Here is a 19,110-nt window from a genome sequence, read left to right as displayed (position 1 = left end):
GATCCAACTTATACATAAATTATAATGAAGTAATGAGTTAACTATTTATGAAATAATACAAAAATATCGTTTCAACAATTATAAATATATTATAATAATTATTACATTTTGATTAATTTTCTTACGGTTAAAATAATAAAAAATTATTAAAAATAATTAAAAATATTTTTCAAATAAAAGATATCAAAGTAGAAATAGTTTTTATATATTTTGTAATAGTGATGTTGTTAAATTTGATAAAATTTAAAATGTATATGTATCTATATCAAAATGTTTAATATATAGATATTGACAATAATATTAATAATTCATCCTTTTTAATTAAATATATCCTTATAATTTATAACAGGCAAGACCATAAAAGATGTATAAAACTAACCAAATATTTTGACATTTTTTGAGCATGGCTGTAGTTTTCGTTGGATTAGCTATGTTGGCTTCAAAAATAGAAATAGACAAATAGTAGGAGTATACAAAGGTCTCTGAAATGATATAAAATTTCTTTCTCGCTTTTGTTTGTTGATTGATAATTAAAACTGGATATAGTCGACTGTGGTAGAATGATTCAAATGATTTTTTTAGTTTCTATTTAATGAGATTTTCACATGAATTATTATTGTATCTCATGTATTAAAAATAAATAACTATGAATATTATAATTATGACCAAAACTAATAGAAGATTTATAAAGCTCACGCAGTTAAATTTTAAGCTAGTCATTCGTTTTTAATTGTATTCTGCTATGAAACACACGTGATGTGATATTTGTAATATTTTCCATTTTGTGAATTTTTAGTAATACCCTGTTTTACGCAAGATTGAACGAGTTCAATGGTTTTTTGAATTTGTTGTCCGAAAAATAAATCGGAAATTAATACATATAAATATACAATAATGGTATATTTATTTTTATCTTATGAAATGTATTGTCCAAACAATTTTGTATTCCCATAAAAAGATTACTTAAAATAAATGAAATAGTTTTTAAACATCTATTTTGGTTTTAAAAAAACTATGTAACTAATATTATAAAGTATGATTAACATTTGTATTAATTAAATATAACTTATTTAATATGGTTTAAGTCTTGAGTTCAGTGTTATTGTGTTTTTGATATATTTGCTATATTTTTTGATTCCGACGAATATTCAAATAGTTTTTCTTTTTCGTCGTTTTCTTCTTTGTCTAAAAGAATATTATATACTTATAGAAAATCATAATACATATTCTATAGTAAATTTAAAAGTATAATTTAAAACATTATATGATATTGTTACCTTGTAATGGCTTATGCGTTGTCAAATGAATAATTGGTTTATGATCGTCTTGTTCTTCGTATTTCACATTTTTAGAACTAAATGGAAAAAAATAAAATTAATTTATATTTAGGTTTTAAAATCTAATGTCATTATTTTATAATTATCGTAATTATTTATGTTTATGACACCAGGGGATACAAGGAAAAAGATTTAATTTTATTATGATATAGTTAAAAGCATTCTGTCAATTAATATTTTAAAATCATTTTTTTTTAAATATTGCATAAAACATATTTTTTGGGGGTAAAATTTTTGCATCTTTTGCCATTTACAATAGTAGCATTAGTAGTAATATAGGTATAATTAATACTTAATTTAATAACTGTTTATTATACTGAATCATAATATAAAACACTTAAAATTATCATATAATCATAACTAACAGTTTTGAACTTTTTTTTTACATTTGATATTATAATTATAATTAATTGTAATAACACTTACATTCTACGACCACCTTCACTGAATTTTGGAAATAGGTTCAATCGAAATAATAATTTATCTGAATCTGAGTGTTGGATATTGTTTTTTAACGAAGTAATAATCTCAGAATTATGTTCTTCTTCATCTTCGTCAACTAAATATAATCAATATATATTAGTGTAGGTACTTAAAATAATTATTAATAAATGGTTTAATGATACTATTTAGTATTGAAATAATATAGGTAACTATTCATTTTATATCAAATTTGAAATTATTAATTTAACAAAATAAAAACATTATATAATATTATATATATATTATGCATTTAATGACATTTTATATATCTGAGACAAAATGATTAGAAGCTAGGATTTATGTTAAATATAAATGTTTTAGAATAATTATATTATATTTTTATATCTTTTAGGAAATTTATAACTATTGAATTTTATTATTTTAAAAATACTATTATTTTTTATAATATTTTAAATGTAATTAAAGTGCAAATTGTTATTGATAAATAATACATTTAAATTTGTGGAATTTTACTCAACAACATTTTAAATTATGTTTTCAGTAATACAAAAACAAAAAACAAAAATATATTACTGCTTAAATCAATAGTAATAAAGGTTATTTGATCAGGTCCTCCTTAAAGAAATGTGTTTAATTTAATTAATTTTTTAGAATTTATCACTATTGTTAATAATATTACGATCTTAAAGTATAAGTTATACATATCTAGGTACCTGAATCACTTTGTAGATAAATTAAAACTATTCATTCCATTTATTCCAGAAATATTTACAGTTAATATATTTATTGATTTTTCTAACTGAAATTTTAGTGAGTGTTGACGATAACAATTTAGAGTATTTAAATTAATATTTGATTAGCATAATAATATATTTATTTTGTATTACTATACAGTATATAATATATTTGTTGGACTTAAATACCAACAGGTAACATTAAAATGTATATTATTTTTTTGAGTATAATTAATTTTAAATTACCAACCTTGTTCGTTTTCGTGTTCACCATCTGATAATGGATAGATGTCTAACATTACACTTATTGGCTTTTTTTTTCTTTTATTTTTAACTTTTTTTGGTTTTGGAGAATCTGCTATAGGGTAACCATTGTTAAAAGATGGTGGACGGAATATTACACCAGTATGTGACGGTACACTAGCTGATCCTTCTTCTAGTGTAAGGTCTAAAGGAACGTCACTCTCAAAATCCATCGAATAACGGGCATCGGGGTTAGGTGGCTTCATAAAGTCATCCGGTAACGACATGATAGGTGGTGTCAAGTATACCGGTGGACCAAATTTGTTGCGGAATCTCCTCGAATTGGTACTTGGCGTATTTACATCTGGTAGGAATCTGTTGACTTCTTCTGCCGGTCTGATAGGATAGAACTGAGGGTTGGATTCTTGCGCTATCATGTACTCAGGAATGTTTGCCTTATGAGGGGAGCCTGTCACGTACTTCATTACGTCCAGGATGCTTTTTGGTGGAAATGGTGCCCGATAAGCTGCCAACTGTGGAAAATCCGATCTCCGATTGAACCCGTATATACCATCGGAATATTCGAGCTTATTGTTTTTATTGGAATTAGTTCTCCAATAATTTGAGTCGTAAGATAAATAAGTGGGCCGTTGTGGCGGCAGCTGTGGATAAAATCGCATTTGCCTACCGTTTTCTAATTTACCGTCATCGATTCTTTTGGCAATAACTACGTCGTCCGCCGGGGCACATGTCGTGTATTTCTCGGCATTTTGTATACCGAGAACTGCAGCTAAAAGCCCGTCTGTTGAACGGTTAGCTGTTTGAGAAGTCATCGTATTTTTTTCTTTTACATATTTAGCGTAACTCACTATTGGTCCAGTAGATGCACCTTGAGTTGTTGGAATTGTATAATCATAGAACGAAAAGTACAGCTAAAAGAAACATTTATAATGTAAATTAATATATTTGATAAATTTAAAAATTACTTTGTAAACGAATATTTTCCAATAAGATATTATATTTATATAAAACGTTATTTTGAAAATTTTTGAAAGAGACATTTTTAGAATTCAATAGTTATTCTGAACAAGCTAATATTACAAGAGTATGATGACGCAGTAGCTTTAAAACATAAATTAATAGTCTATTGTTTTTGTAGTTTTATTATAAATAGGTAGTAAATAATAATTTATTCAAATGGCCTTTTGTCTTCAGAAAATTATTATTGGTAATAATTAATTACTATTTTTAAAAAGTACTTGGAATAATCATGTTTAAAACTTAATTTTTTAAAGTGATATTTAATACTTTTAGATACAGATATTTTGTTAATATTGGATCATTCAAATGTTTTAAAAAGTCATAGTAACATTAGCTACATCATTCTGCCAAAATACGTTTTTATATTTAATTGGTACATAGTAAGTCATTAAATATTAGTGTATAACAATAACATAAAAATTAAATTAAATATGAATTTTAAATTAGGTATTTTAATTATTCACTCAAGATTAAATCAAGTTGCTACTATTTATAATAAGATTTCTGAAAAAAAAAACCGATATAGATTTACTTATATGTAATAATAATTTTAAACAATTCAATTCATATAATAATACACTATATGATGTTATATAAATTTAAAAATTAATCTGGACTTTTAAAAGGTATTCCATGATATTAAGCCCAGATAAAATGTCTTCTCATTTCCCATACAACACAAAAATATACATGACTTAGCAATACGCATAGAAATTTACTTTCGTTTTCGTTATACGTATTTTACCTAATGCGATACAATAACATAACTCGTTATTTGTGGTGTAATTAACACGATAAAATCCAAATTAATATATTATGGTTCCCGTCTACAAAGCGGAAAATAAATTCGGTGTTGCGTACATTGGTGTTTATTGATGAATATATTTGAGATAACGAACTGTAATTATTGTAGTACAAATTTAAAGTTTTAATTTCGGTTTTCTAAAATTGATGAAAATAAACCATACGCTTTCGCGGTGAAAACGAAAGTGCGTGTCCAAAAAATTACTCAAACTAAAAAAACCAAAAATGTTATGAACTCTAAACGAGGTTTGACATAATTAATACTGAAAGTATACCTATCTAATCATAATTATCATAACCACACAGTTTCGGTGACCATAATGTTCATGGCTCGATTAGTACGCACTATTCGTGTAACTGCTTGTAAACGTATCAAAAATACTCCTGTAAAATTATAACTGTTCGTTGACAAACAAGGTGTATTATTTTATTGTGTATGTTATACAATAATAAGGACCTTATGTTTTTTCAAACTATCATCATCTCAGAGGAGCTCTTTTTAAAAATTCTAAATTTAAAAATGGTTCTTACTTCTTGATAACTGAGTTATTATAATATGAAGAACACTTCAATACAATTAATCTGATGAAGAAAATGTTTTTTTAGTTATCGTATTCTTTTTTAGTTGACATAAATACATAATAATATGCTGATTGTTAAGTTTATATACAGTTTTTAAACATATTATTCTTATAGAATTATAGAACTGTAAAATGGTAAAAAATATGTTGTTGGTATTTTTAATTTGAAATTAACTTTAGTCAGTAATAGTGTTATGTGTTGTAAATGCTAATACAAATGTAAATTAATGATGCGATTGATGTAAAATTTGTTTAATCGATATGATGAGATTCAATAATTATATACCGAGTGATATAATTAATTACCTTACCTACTTATATTATAGAGTATATTATATTTTAAGGAAAAGATTTTAGTATATTTTTTTGTACACGTTGCGCGAGTTTAATTACACCAGACAAATAATCAAAAGATGCGTGTAATAGATGTTGATTAGTGTCCCGATATTCGTTGTTTAAATATTTATCATTATTCGAATATTCATATTCTTAAGCGTAAAATATACTATTGATGTTATGTTTTTATTTGAAAAAAGACTCGCATAACTTCATAAACCGGTCGCCACCGACATTCTCTAAAATCTCACAACAGAATACGAACGAGAAACAATAAATGCACGTTGCGGTTACAAACGATCGTCGATCACGTATTTGATGCCCATACGTGATTCAAGAGAGCTAAAATCAAAAGGGTGAAGAGAAATTACTGCCGGTGTCGGGCATGATAACTAAACTAATATCACCAAAAGTTTTAAAACAATCGCTATATACTGAAGACGTCAGGTAAGATAGGGTCCCAAGCGTGATGACAATGGTTTGAATCGACAAGGAGTAGGGTTAAACGGGAAAACTTTTGTAAAATGTAATAGATAGGGAATTTTCTGTCTGCAATTTTCGGCTAAAGTCATGGTGTCAGAAAATGCAGCATATCTGTGCCCATTGTGTCGAGTACACACAACAACCAAACAGTATTAATAGTATTGTATTATTAAGATAACGTTCTGATATTATACGATTTTTAAAAATTACTAACTCTACAGATATCATACTTGTTCCGTAAATCTATTTCATTAATTTGTTTCGAATCGATTAGAACAGTGGTCGGCAACCGGCTGCCCGCGCGACTATTATATATTTTTTTATATATATATTATTTTAAAATTCTAGGTCGTGTTTTTTTTCATTGTAAATAATTTAAGAATTTTTATTTTTATCTGGCCCGTAAACTCTTTTTAATTTGTGAATGTGGCTTGAGAGTCCAAAAAGGTTGCCGACCATTGGATTAGAATGATTACATGAAATTCTCGAATTCGTCTACAAAAACAAACAGTACTTATTACACACCTATAAACATATTATTGTATATTTCATCATAGTTTAGTGGTAGGCATAATAGTTTAAGGTTTTAAGTCGTGGCCCAGTTGTACTTAAAAGTTAAAATTATAGTGTCGTTGTATCATGCATGTTATATATTTATACCAAATTATACCAAAAATTATACTATATAATAATATATACATTGTTGTAGAATTGCTTACCACTACTGCGGCAGCGGCGATCAGCGATAGTACCAGGAGACATCCGGTGGCCCTGTCTGTGCCGCTCAGACGTTTCCCGTCGGACGGCTCCTTGTAAATACCAAACTCGGATGCTTCGATTGCGGATTTCCTGTCGGGCGGCCATTTGGCCTCCAGCTTGGCCGCGTCCATGTGATCAGCGGGCCCGAGTATAGGTACGGCGCAGATGGTTGTCGCAATGACATGTGCACGCTGTACAGCCTACGCTGATGGATTGCACGGCGACGGGAAAACCGCGTCTTATCCGACGAAATTCACCGAAGAACACGCGAATAGCCCGAGCCGCTCTGTTAATTTTCCCCTCTGCACTGCAGAGTTCACCTGCTGCATACAAAATACACACACACACACACACACATACACACTTGCCTAGCGTACCTCGTCGTCGTCTTCGTCTTCGTTTTACCGCTCCCTTTCACCTCCCACCACAACACCGAAACGTTATGATCCGTGCACTTAACGTACCGACCTCTGCAGCTTCGTCGTCACATCGGTAAGTATGTAGGTATCGTTGTTGTGGTGGAGTGTTTAAATATTTCGGGTAAAAGATTTTTAGAAACACTCCGCACCCACCCATCCCGTACATAGATATTTTATACCCATCATTCATCAACCACACCAACACTTACATCATTTAAATATCAGCTAAAAACATACACTTTTTAAAAATTGTCTACCCGTCGTGTGCTAAATTTATATTTGTTCCACCTCATTTTACGTTTTGTTTCTGTGTAATTATAGGAGTAATAATATCACAGTAATTACTGTTGTATTACTTGGTCGCTAATCACCATGCTATTTACACATTTGATACAACATTATGTCGTTATGGCTTCACACAATCGGGCCCATCTACCCATCTGATAAAAAAATCTGGCTTACGTTACAAAGCGCAGCGTGGTTATCAATAATGTTACTATACGCCACTACGTGTGCAGTTGGTAGTCTACATAACATTACTCAATGCGTTATTATGATGGGAGACATTGACTTGAGACCAGTCACTGACTACTGCACGTTTGGTATGGACGAGCGGTATGTAACAATTTGTCAATGTATCTCTGCCATACCAAACCGGACTTAGGTCATGGGAACGTGCAAAAGTGATTTATTTGGTGAAAAAATAATTTCTGGACGGCTGGCTCTATACTAGGTTCTGATTATTTTATTTTCCTTTCGTTTCCATACGAATTGTTATAAGCTATACAAGAATACAAATTGCACAAAGTTATGAGTTTATTCATTATTCGATATTATATTGCACCCGTCATTCAGTGGAATAACAGTTTTACCGCAGTTTCATCTAGTGAATGACTACATAAATAACGTCTTATTGCTGGTAAGTCAGTGGTAGCATAATATTATGATGGATAATAAAATATAAAACACAAGTAATTTGTGTCAAGAAATTGTTCAACACTAAATTATTATAGAGTATAGGCTCATTACCTGGGGAATTTTGTACAACGACGAAATGATAATCGTACCAGAACTCATCGTTGTCATAGAACATGTAGGTACGCCATGACCGTAACGAGTCACCTGTCAGATGATATGATACATTGAATCACATACTTAAATTAATGATAGTTTTTAAAATAATATTCAAAATTAGGTTGGCTTTTATAGTATAATAAATTAATAACTGTCCAAAGTCGTTTTAAATTTTTTTCTGAGATTTCATGGGTTACAGAATATTTATTTTAATATGTTAAAGGGCCTGCTGATATATATGCTGAAAAATGTATCCGTTCAACATGTAATCTCGTGGCTTTCGTCTGGAACTTCTGTGTAAGTCGTAATTCATTCGTGTGAGAACGGTTATACGTGAGTTGCGGGTACAGGTGTGAACATGTCAATGGCACCGCAAGAAATACGAAATTCGTAAAAACGAAGCGTCCTCAAAACACGCTTTATAGTAAAAACTCTCAAAACTCGTAAAGTGATCTGATTACATTTTTTTTTTTAAAAGAGCTAGGAAGACTTTAAAGAATGCATATTGGACTTATTCTTGATTAATTCTCAATTAAAGAACCTATAATAATAATAAATACAATTTTTTTGAAAATTAGTTACATTTTAATTCTTATAAATGGATCTAAGAAATATAATTTTTTATAAAAATTTTAGAATTCTTGTATTTTCCAATAAGAGTGTTCGATCTTTTTGTCTATTTCATATTGACCCAGGTCTTGGACGTTTGATCGATGACCGCGCTCGGTCACCCGCGAGGTTGGCGACACTCACTCGCCCTTCGTCCTGTTTCGGGCAACGACGTCGTTAACGTTTTTTTGGTACGTCGTCTGCCATCTTACTTCGGTTTCGGCTCGTTATGCCGTCGTAGGCTCTTCGGGCCCTCATGTTGCTCAAAATTATTTCAGTATTCTTACACTGCACCCTTTTAACCTTTAATCGGTTATGATTTAAATGTACGTTCGTCACTTTATTTCCGTTCCGTCACTCTCGACGTGTTCGACCGTTTTTACGTATTAATTACTTAAAATGCTTGCTCCTATGGTGATCGCCATTTTTATGTGCTTTTACGCTCATCGTGCTTAACAGTTAATCTCGCTCATTTAACTTGTATGTTAATATTATATTATATTGCTCACGTTTGCTGTCGAGCTCTTATATTTTATGTTCACGCGGCTCTATTACCTCCCGCCCCGGTAATTGTGAATAATACATCGCAGCAGAACGTTCAGTCTACGTGGTCCCAGTTCCGGTCTTCAGCAGATCAGCCTACATTCGTCATCACTTCATCAGTTCCGGTGTTTAGAACGGTGGTCCCCGTCTCCCCTTTTTATAAATTTATATGTGCGTATTGTATTTTTATATATTGTATTGTATGTGCGTTGTTATAATATAATTTGTTCATGTCATATATATCTATTTAGCTATTATTTAAATTGTCCCTCTCACGACGGTCCGGAGGACTAAATGACTGACGTACTTCTTAATAAGGTCCGTTAGCGCAAACATTGGTAGTAGAGCGTGGTTGGATGGTCCATCATTCCACAGTGGTATTCAGGATCTTAGTGAGTAGTTATTTTATTTGATCATATTTTGCTGTATAGATATAAGGTGTGTACATTTATTTATCCAACCTTATTCCTGTCACTATTATTAATTATTTAATTTAGTTGACTACATATTAGCATTAGTATTAAGTCTATAATAACTGTTTATTATTACATTTTTGATTGATCAGTCTTAATATTGATATTTTATTCAGTTAAGTGAATACATTTAAGCTCATATTATCAGTTCAAAACAGTAGCTCAGTTGTTAAGGCACTATATTATAATAAATTATATTTAGGATATTAATATGGTGATATATACACATTAAACTTGTTTTTTGCTATGAAATTAGTAGCATTTAATATTTTTATCGATTTAAATATTTATTGATTCAAGAGGGAAACGTCCAGTACTGCTAAGATTCGCGTGGGGAGGAAGGCACGGGAAAGTGGTGAAACGTCCAAATACCATATTATATTTATTATATTGACTGTTCTACAATAGAAATCAAGTATTGAATATGTTGGAACATGTTTGGTACATATTATATTATATTGTAAATATAATACTTGAGTCATTGTATACATATATCATGAGTATTAACTATTCACGCTGAAGGTTAATGGAATTTTAATAACATCCATCGTTAAAAAAAAAATGTTTAAAAACAATCACACTAGGTTACTTAGAACTGTATGGATGTATCGTTATTTTGTCAGCAGATAAGTACCCATCGGTTAGTCAGTACTAGCTAATGTCAAAATGAATTTGTTTGATGACTCCAATAATATCGTACCAAAAGAATTTCACTTGCATTAATGATGAGCAAAATCATCAGCGTTACGTAATTAATAGAGGCAAATAGATAGGTACATATTTTGTTCAATCAAACACTCCTTAATTATTCGCCAACACATAAAGTAATAATCAGTACTTAATAGTAATTGCATATCATATGTCTAGGGATGTATTTATGGTTGTTACTTGTTACATTAATTGGTTTCAACCCTGTAAAGTGTGTGTGTGTGTGTGTATTGTTATATAACAATGTATCAATGTTGTAATGTGAAGTATAGAAGATATGTATGATAATATAGTATTATAATAATGTATAATATATGAATCGAATATTTTTACGTTAAGTACTTCAACTATCGACTATATCGATACAATATTTTAGTATGGTCCACGAAACTTTTTAATGATTTTTACGTCTTATGTTTGTAAGGTATTTATGGAGGTTTTACAAATATGTTAATGTGCTTACAGAACCGGGGGACTTTTATATAACTCGCTAAAATTATGAAAATCGTAATATTAAGAGGACGCCATACCCGCATGTGTTGTATCCGTCTTACTAACGTACATCATAACAAATTTTCGTTCAGCAGAATACATTTTGTGATGTTAGTTTTAATATTAGAGTAAATTTACCTATTATCAAAGTTAAAGGTAAGAATATTATTTAGACAATGGCGTCCTCTTAATTACAAAAGCCCTCGATAAACCATTTTTTTGAAAAAATCTCGTATATACGTTTCCGGGGTAAAGAAGTTTTTTTTTTGGATTTCAAAACTTCAGATGCATTATCAGGTGCGTTGGCGAAATGATAATTAACGCACAGAAAAATATGGGATATTTGATATGTATTTTTTTTTAATTTAAACCCACGCCACTTCGATGATTTTAATATGCATGATATACATTATAATATATATAAATATATAGGTATATATTACAACTTATTGCAATACGCTCTTTTCTGGTTACTCGAGTAATAGAATTTAAGCGTCTCTATTATATAGGTGCTCGCTTATTTCTTTTACTTACAATTTGTGTACCGAAAGTATAAAGGTATATACAAAAAAAAAAATAAATAAATAATATCCATTCCACAAACGGCGAAAATACCTTTTAATTATTATTTGCATTTAAAACGAAAAATATAAATAGAATATTATCTAAATTAAAGACTCGTTGCTGTTGTTTTAATTGGCTTAAATGCTTAAAATTTTAATTAATAATGAATAAAAATTAAATAATTTTACATAATTTGTACAACGCACGATATTTCAAACAATATCAGATAATAATATGTTTGAAAATTATTAAACCAAAATTAATAAGTTTATCATAACTGAAACCTTAGCATTATTAAAAAATTACCTAATAAAAGACATGTTAGTATTATGTTTCTACGATAGTTTAACACATTCAGTTTATATAGTGTACTGTGTATTACGATGACGACTGACAACAATTATATATTACAGAAGTAATAGGTTACAATAAGTTATATTGTAGGAGTAGTTTGTTATTTTACACACTCGACATTTGAACGTTGAAATATTAATCTAATAACATAATTAAATTAAAATTAAAAACGAAAATGAATAATTATTTGTGCTGTACTATTTAAATCATGAGTGATATGTTTGTGGTTTCATATAAGAACACACAAATAAATGCTTAATTCATTTAAATAAATTGTACGGCTTATTTATTTTTACTTAGTAAATACATTTTGTCGTTTTAAGTCTTAATCTCTACTCTTATCTACCACAGTTAAAATATTAAATTACATTTTTAATGCTATATTAGCATTATATTTTGGTTAATGTAGGAATTAAAATAACATTTATTGTAATAATATTTTATATTTTTATGTAAAATGTAGGTAGATATTATATAAAAATATAAGTATTTAAATATTATACAACATAATAAATTATATCAGGTGTTGAATAAGTATGTGAGTTAGGTACATCTAGAGAAACTTGAATATATATGTAATTATATTAGGTAAACTCCGTGTTACGATGTTTCTATTATTTTTATTATTCTTTCAAACATTAATTTTTAACATGATTCGAGTGAATACAGAGGTATAAGTTAATACAGATGTATTTTTATACATCTTATGTTGTAAAAGACGTTCGATATATGAAATTTTGTAATAATTAAACTTTAATATCAAAATAATAAAAAATTAAAATTAGTATCGAATTCTGTAAGTTTATCGATATTTTTAATTAGATACTGCATAACTTTTAATTTTTGATTACTGTTTAAGCGATTTTTTGCAATAAATAATTGGGAGTTACGTTTTTAAATAAATAATTAAATAGAATAATATTTTATATTTTAATATTATGTCAAGGGCAAGGGTGGCCACTAACCTTAATTTTGGGAGCCGCAAATTTATGAAGCTAATTCTAAGCGGGCCACATTGTTAATATATGTTTATAGAATGGTTAGTACTTTAATTCTAAGCTTCGTTGTGGCCACCCCTTTTTTATATGATATTTTCTTAGTACTGTGTAAGTTATTATGTTATTATAAGCTATAATATTTTCCGACAATTTTTACAAGCAACAACTGTTGTAGTGTTTAATATATCGAAGCATTAAGATATATCTCTTATTCATTATTGTACATATTATATCAGTTATAGGTATAAATATAATATTTTCACAAGTACTTTGTTCACTCATAGTATGAAATCTGAACATTGAATTCTGATAATCGATTTTTTTTTTTTAACAATGCTTTGGAGAAAATTAGATGCATATTACAATGAAAGTTATTATTCATATTTCATAATACATGGACCGGCTGTGTGCAATTGTCTCGCAGAGTAATGATAATAAGTAGTGATAATAATAAAATAAAAGTTATATCCAAGCATTAAAATAATATTTGGTAGTGATATAGAATATATAGTAGGAGTTTTGTATAGGCAATTTTTGTTTTAATTAGATTATCGTATTATCGCAATTGTATTATAGTACTGTGTTCATTATTTCTTTGCTCTTCTTCTTATTTTTGAAATTTCTTAGCTATGTCATTACTACCAGACTTAATTATTATTTTTAACAATAAATGATGAGTGCATAGTTATTTATTTCGATATTACAAACTATATGATAGATTAATTTAAAAAACAGAATTCTCATTTAAAATAAGTGCTTAACCTATCTTTATTTTTACCTATTTTAATTTATCTTAATTATTATGCCTATAGTTTTACTTGTATTTGCATACCGCTTTAAAACTATAAACGTATCTTAATTATTAGTTATCGTATTTCATCATAAATTTCTTGTTTTATTGATACTTATTAAGTATATTATAGCAGTATAGCGTTTTAATGTAATGATTACTGACTACTGACAAATTTTACTATTGAAAAGTAAATAGTTGTATAATATTTTACTCGATTTTCACAATAAATTCAAACAAGTTTCTTTTATGATGTATTTTACATAACACTATGATATTTTACTTGCCGTCTTTTAAAATTACTGCTTATAAGTGGTTTTCACATGTCCTCGTCTATTCATCGTGTTGTGGATGATATATTTAGAAATATCCAAAGTTACACATAATAAATTTAATGAAATAATTTTCATTTATTATGTAAAAGATACACTTTTCGTTATCCTACAAGCAGTAGGTAAATCTCTATTTTAAACATTTTTTATCAAATAAGTATATGTTAAAAATGTGAATTTTAAGAATAATTATTATGTATCGGAAATATAGGTATATTTCCCATTTTTTTTTTCAGTAAAATTGTTAATAATTAGGTTATTTATAAATATAGGTAATAAGCAGAATTTATAATTTGATACATTAATGGTATAAACTATAAGTGATAATATGTACTTAGTGAAGAGACCCATCGGAAATACTTTATCATATATTTCTGGTTTAATACGTTTTTATTTTATACTACATATTATTTTAGGTAAATACTTATGGTACATTTTATTTAATTTAAATTTAAAACCAAATATTGTTATTGATATCATTTATTAGAAATGAATTTATGTAACATACTATACTCCATAGTATAATAATTGCTAAATAATATGGAAAATATAAAAATATAATTAAACATTTTTTGTTCTCAACATTTATTTTCATTACTTACATTTTTAGTCCATGGCTGCGTAATAATAAATAACTATTATGTTCAGAAAGCTAAATAATCAAATTAGTTTTAAGTTAACATAATTACTGTATAACCAATATAATAAAACTAATCATAACATATTATTTGTAATCTAAGCTATCATAACATTATAGTACATATCAATATTTAATTCAACTTTTTTGATCGAGCTTAGTTAACAACACCTTCAACACGTTTAAAAATGATTAGATTTCTTGGTTTTACTCAATTGTAATATGTTAAATGTTTATAGATGTCACGGTTTTAAACATATTTTTTATCTAATGAATTTTAATTAGCAAATAGGAGTTTATTTTTTTAAATTATGTGAACTGTTTTTGATTTTTGACAAAATCACAATTCAGGCTATAAAACCCATAAAAATATGTAAGCAAGCACTTTTTTCAACATAATCGTGATTAGTCTTAGATAAATCTAGCTCCGCATTGATTTTAAAATGTGACGATTTATCATTGCTTTCAAGTATAAAAACATACGAACTAAACTAATTTCATATATTCGTACACAATATTTTTTTCTCTTTTTAACCATTTAATCACTTTATTAATTATTTAAAATATTTAAAACATGTAATATTATGTTGTAGGTATACGATAGCTCATTTAGATATAACTAATAATTGTCAAAAATCACTTATAGGTGTTGAATTGTATTTATAGTTCTTAATTTTTGTAAGATAAATTTTTTTGTACCAAATATAGAAGAGAAAAGTAATACACTTCCATCTTAAAAATATAACATCGTATAAGTAATATTTTATAATTATAAATCGAGTATGAATTCTTAGGCTAATAGGGTAAAGAGATTTAGATATAATGGATTATTTATTTGTATACAGCTTTTCTGTTAAACTTATTTTTAAATAATGTTTTACTATTATATATACTATGATTAAAACAGTGGTATTTTAGTTTAAGGTTAAACGAATATCATTATTAGGTTGATTTTTTGAATAGAAATATTTATTATTTAAATTTATTTCTGAATAAGAGAATAATATTACAATATTATTTCATATTATCTATATTATTTTTTTTCATCCATTTTGCACGCTACAAACTTTACATATTTTCTTTTTTGTAATATAAATGTATGTATCCATTGAACAAAATATTCATAATAAATTAACAGTCTGGATGGGCCTTGGGACATCCTAAAAGGACCTTATGTGTTTTGGTCAGTGGGAACCGTAAATATCAATTATGCATTTATGTTACCATTCACTAGCTGAAAAATTACATCACACGTAGTTGACAATATATCGGATCGAAGAAAAATAACGATTAAAGTATAAACATGTCACAAATAATTTATTTATCATTCAAAAATAAAATAGCATTCGCCATTTGGTATATCGATGTAATATTTTAGACAATATGTCCTCACCCATCTATGCGTAGGTGTATTAACAACATAAATGAGGACACATGTCACACATTTATTTTATAATAGTATATTTTGAGTTTTGATATGTGTGAAGTGTATTTAGGTAACACTGGATATTCGAGTACCGTGTAACTATATTATATATTATTATTTACTAACCTCACCGAAGCACTGATTATTGTTAATATTATTATTTTCTGTTATCCCTTATTCTTTATTTCTTTAATATTACGCTTGATTTATAGCTTATATAATATAATTACCTAAATTTAAAAAAAAAATATATTATTTGTATTAGTTGACTTATATATTTTATTAATTTAATTAGTCTATTAGTCTAAAATATTAATGACTAAATGTTTAGGTGAGTATATTATATTATGTAAGTTATAGTATTTAATTGACTCTAAAAATATTATTAATACAATCATTACATTACGTATGATTATAATATTTGAAAGCTGTTTTGGTTTCACAATAATGTTTTGTATTTTTATTTGGAAAATATTTTTGTTTAAGTATAATATAATAAATAAATATATTGAAAAATCATGATTGTTATAAGTTACATTGCATACTGCACCATTAAAAAAAAAAAAAAAAAACCATGAATATTTAATATATACTGACTGTACAGTTTCATTAATTTATTATTTACCGTTTGGTGTTATTATTTATTTTTAACCAAGCAAATAAACAAATCTCAAATTAATGAAATTCGAAATTATTGTAATTATCTAACTATTTAAAAGTAATTAAAAAATGAACTGATATACAGCTCACATTAAACACTTAATGGATACTTCTGGTGTTGAGTTCTTGATATAAAATAATTAATAGCACTGTATATACCTCTATATAAAAACTATACGATTGTCATCGGACCGGATTATCGTGTAGAACGATGACATTTCGAACGAAAGTTTATTACCGTGTGGTAATAAAACGGTGCTTCTGCTTACAAATCTACGTTTTTACTGTTTCGTTAAATACACATTTATTTAATAAAACCCGAAGGAAAAAAAATAGGAGAAGAATGATTTCTGAAACACGTGCGGTTTAAACGAAGAAATTCGATATGAACAGTTCACGATATTACGTTAATAATATTAATGGCTCTCGCCGGGTACACGTACACGCGTGTAGGTATAAACCTAATGTCCTACAGTAACATCTTTTCCTATGCAACGCGCGGCTATAGGCGCACAACGAAATAATTTAATGCGGTAGGTACCTATATGCATAGTGTTTGGCAGCCAAACGGCTTTACGGCGGTGTAAGAGCCAGCCCGCGATAACGATATTATGAACAAATACCGAAACGCGCACGTACGTATTGATCACTGTCAAAGTCGTCGTCGTCGTCGTCGTGTAATCGGTGCGATAACTCGTTTCGACGTTGTTTTTTCTAAATATTTTCAGTCCGCGCGCGTCGTAGTCGACCTGGCGAAAAGCACCGCGTGTCGACGGATTTCAAAACTTCGCCGGGACGATACGACTATTATTATTATTATATGCGTTTATAAGACTGTGCATAATATATACGATACCGTACCCACACGCGTAACATAATATAATATGTATTTCGTATGTTCTATACGTACGCGACAATGATAATATAATAACCACCCAACCGGCGGCGGCGACGACACCTCTTGCAGACGAGCAGCAGGTTTTGCGCACGACAACAAATAACACGTGACCCTGTTTTCGTTTTTTTTCTATATTATACAATATCATAACATATATTATTATAATATAATACAATATATATAGAGAGAGACATATATTGTGTATGGCACACAGCCTCCGCTGTCGTCAAACGCGAGGGCGCCGCAACGCCGGAATTCCGTGGCGTCTTCGTTTCCCAAAAAATGCGTTTGTGCTGTATAATTATACACATGATATTAATCATGTGAATGTAGTGTGAGTATGGAAAAATTATGTCAAATTTTGCGGTTGGACACGTTAAGCTTTATTGTTTTACACGTCATGCCGAATTAAACGGTATATTTTACGGCTATATGCGTACGTGTTCTATATTATAATATTATTATGTTTGAGAATTTTGGTCGTTTGAAAATTTAGTCTTTTTGGCATTTTGCAAATAAGTAGGTAGCACGTTTGCATTTTTTTTTCGAAGAGCTGGCTATATCGAACAAAGTACTTATCGTAAATATACCTTAATATAATATAAATATAAAAGAAAAGAATACAAGTTGTATATTATTCAAAATAAAAATAATTTTAACTAGATGCGTAGCCAGAGGACTGCTGTAGTATCACCTCCCCCTTTTGGCCGTGCAATACTTATGTTTTATAATGGTAAAAATTCATTGTAAACCGTGATTTACTTGTTATATTATTATCATAAAAATATAATATAGAGTATAGGTACTGTGTACGTATGGACTATGGACATAATAATATTATGTCTATACCTATATGTATGTACGTACAAATTTTATTACACTTATAGGTCAAAGTGACAATGTGTATGAGTAAATTTATAATACATTTTTTATAGTATTTGAATATGAGTACCAATAATATTAATATTGTAAAAATGTGTAACGTTAAAATTTTTAACTAACAGTTATTGAGATTTAGTTTTTAATTTTTTCTTTTTGGTACTATACGTACAAAGTTTATTTATTTTTGCAAGCATATTGATTTATTTTAACTGGCATTTTTCATGAATATTTTTTATAACCAAATTTCGATTATTTATTTGCTTTTAATGCTTTTATTTGAATATTGTCTACTGATTTTGTAATAATTATGATATACAATAATCGATTTGTAGTATCCTAATTTTCTAAAGAGCTTACTTTAAATACTTAATTATAATAATAATTATGATTATTATATTATTATAATTATGAAATATTATAATAAATATAATGATGTATCAATTAATATATCGATGAGTGAAATGAATTAAAATTACATTTAAAAATAAT

The 19,110-nt window shown here is 28.0% G+C and overlaps 1 protein-coding gene across 1 annotated transcript; it reads right to left on the bottom strand.

Moving 5' to 3' along the window:
* Positions 1-1,039: 1,039 nt before the first annotated feature.
* LOC113554174 lies at positions 1,040-6,960 on the bottom strand. The gene is made up of 5 exons (XM_026957899.1): positions 6,723-6,960; positions 2,766-3,690; positions 1,764-1,896; positions 1,278-1,354; positions 1,040-1,185 (listed from the first exon to the last, which is right to left on the bottom strand). Exons 1-5 carry the CDS (start codon positions 6,891-6,893, stop codon positions 1,100-1,102), a joined length of 1,392 nt encoding a protein of 463 aa, XP_026813700.1. The 5' UTR covers positions 6,894-6,960; the 3' UTR covers positions 1,040-1,099.
* Between the last annotated feature and the right edge of the window lie 12,150 nt (positions 6,961-19,110).

The sequence above is a fragment of the Rhopalosiphum maidis genome, chromosome 2, assembly GCF_003676215.2.
Source record: "Rhopalosiphum maidis isolate BTI-1 chromosome 2, ASM367621v3, whole genome shotgun sequence".
Lineage (NCBI taxonomy): Eukaryota > Metazoa > Arthropoda > Insecta > Hemiptera > Aphididae > Rhopalosiphum > Rhopalosiphum maidis.
The sequence above is the reverse complement of the archived record's forward strand: the minus strand, read 5'-3'. Positions and strand labels throughout refer to the sequence as shown.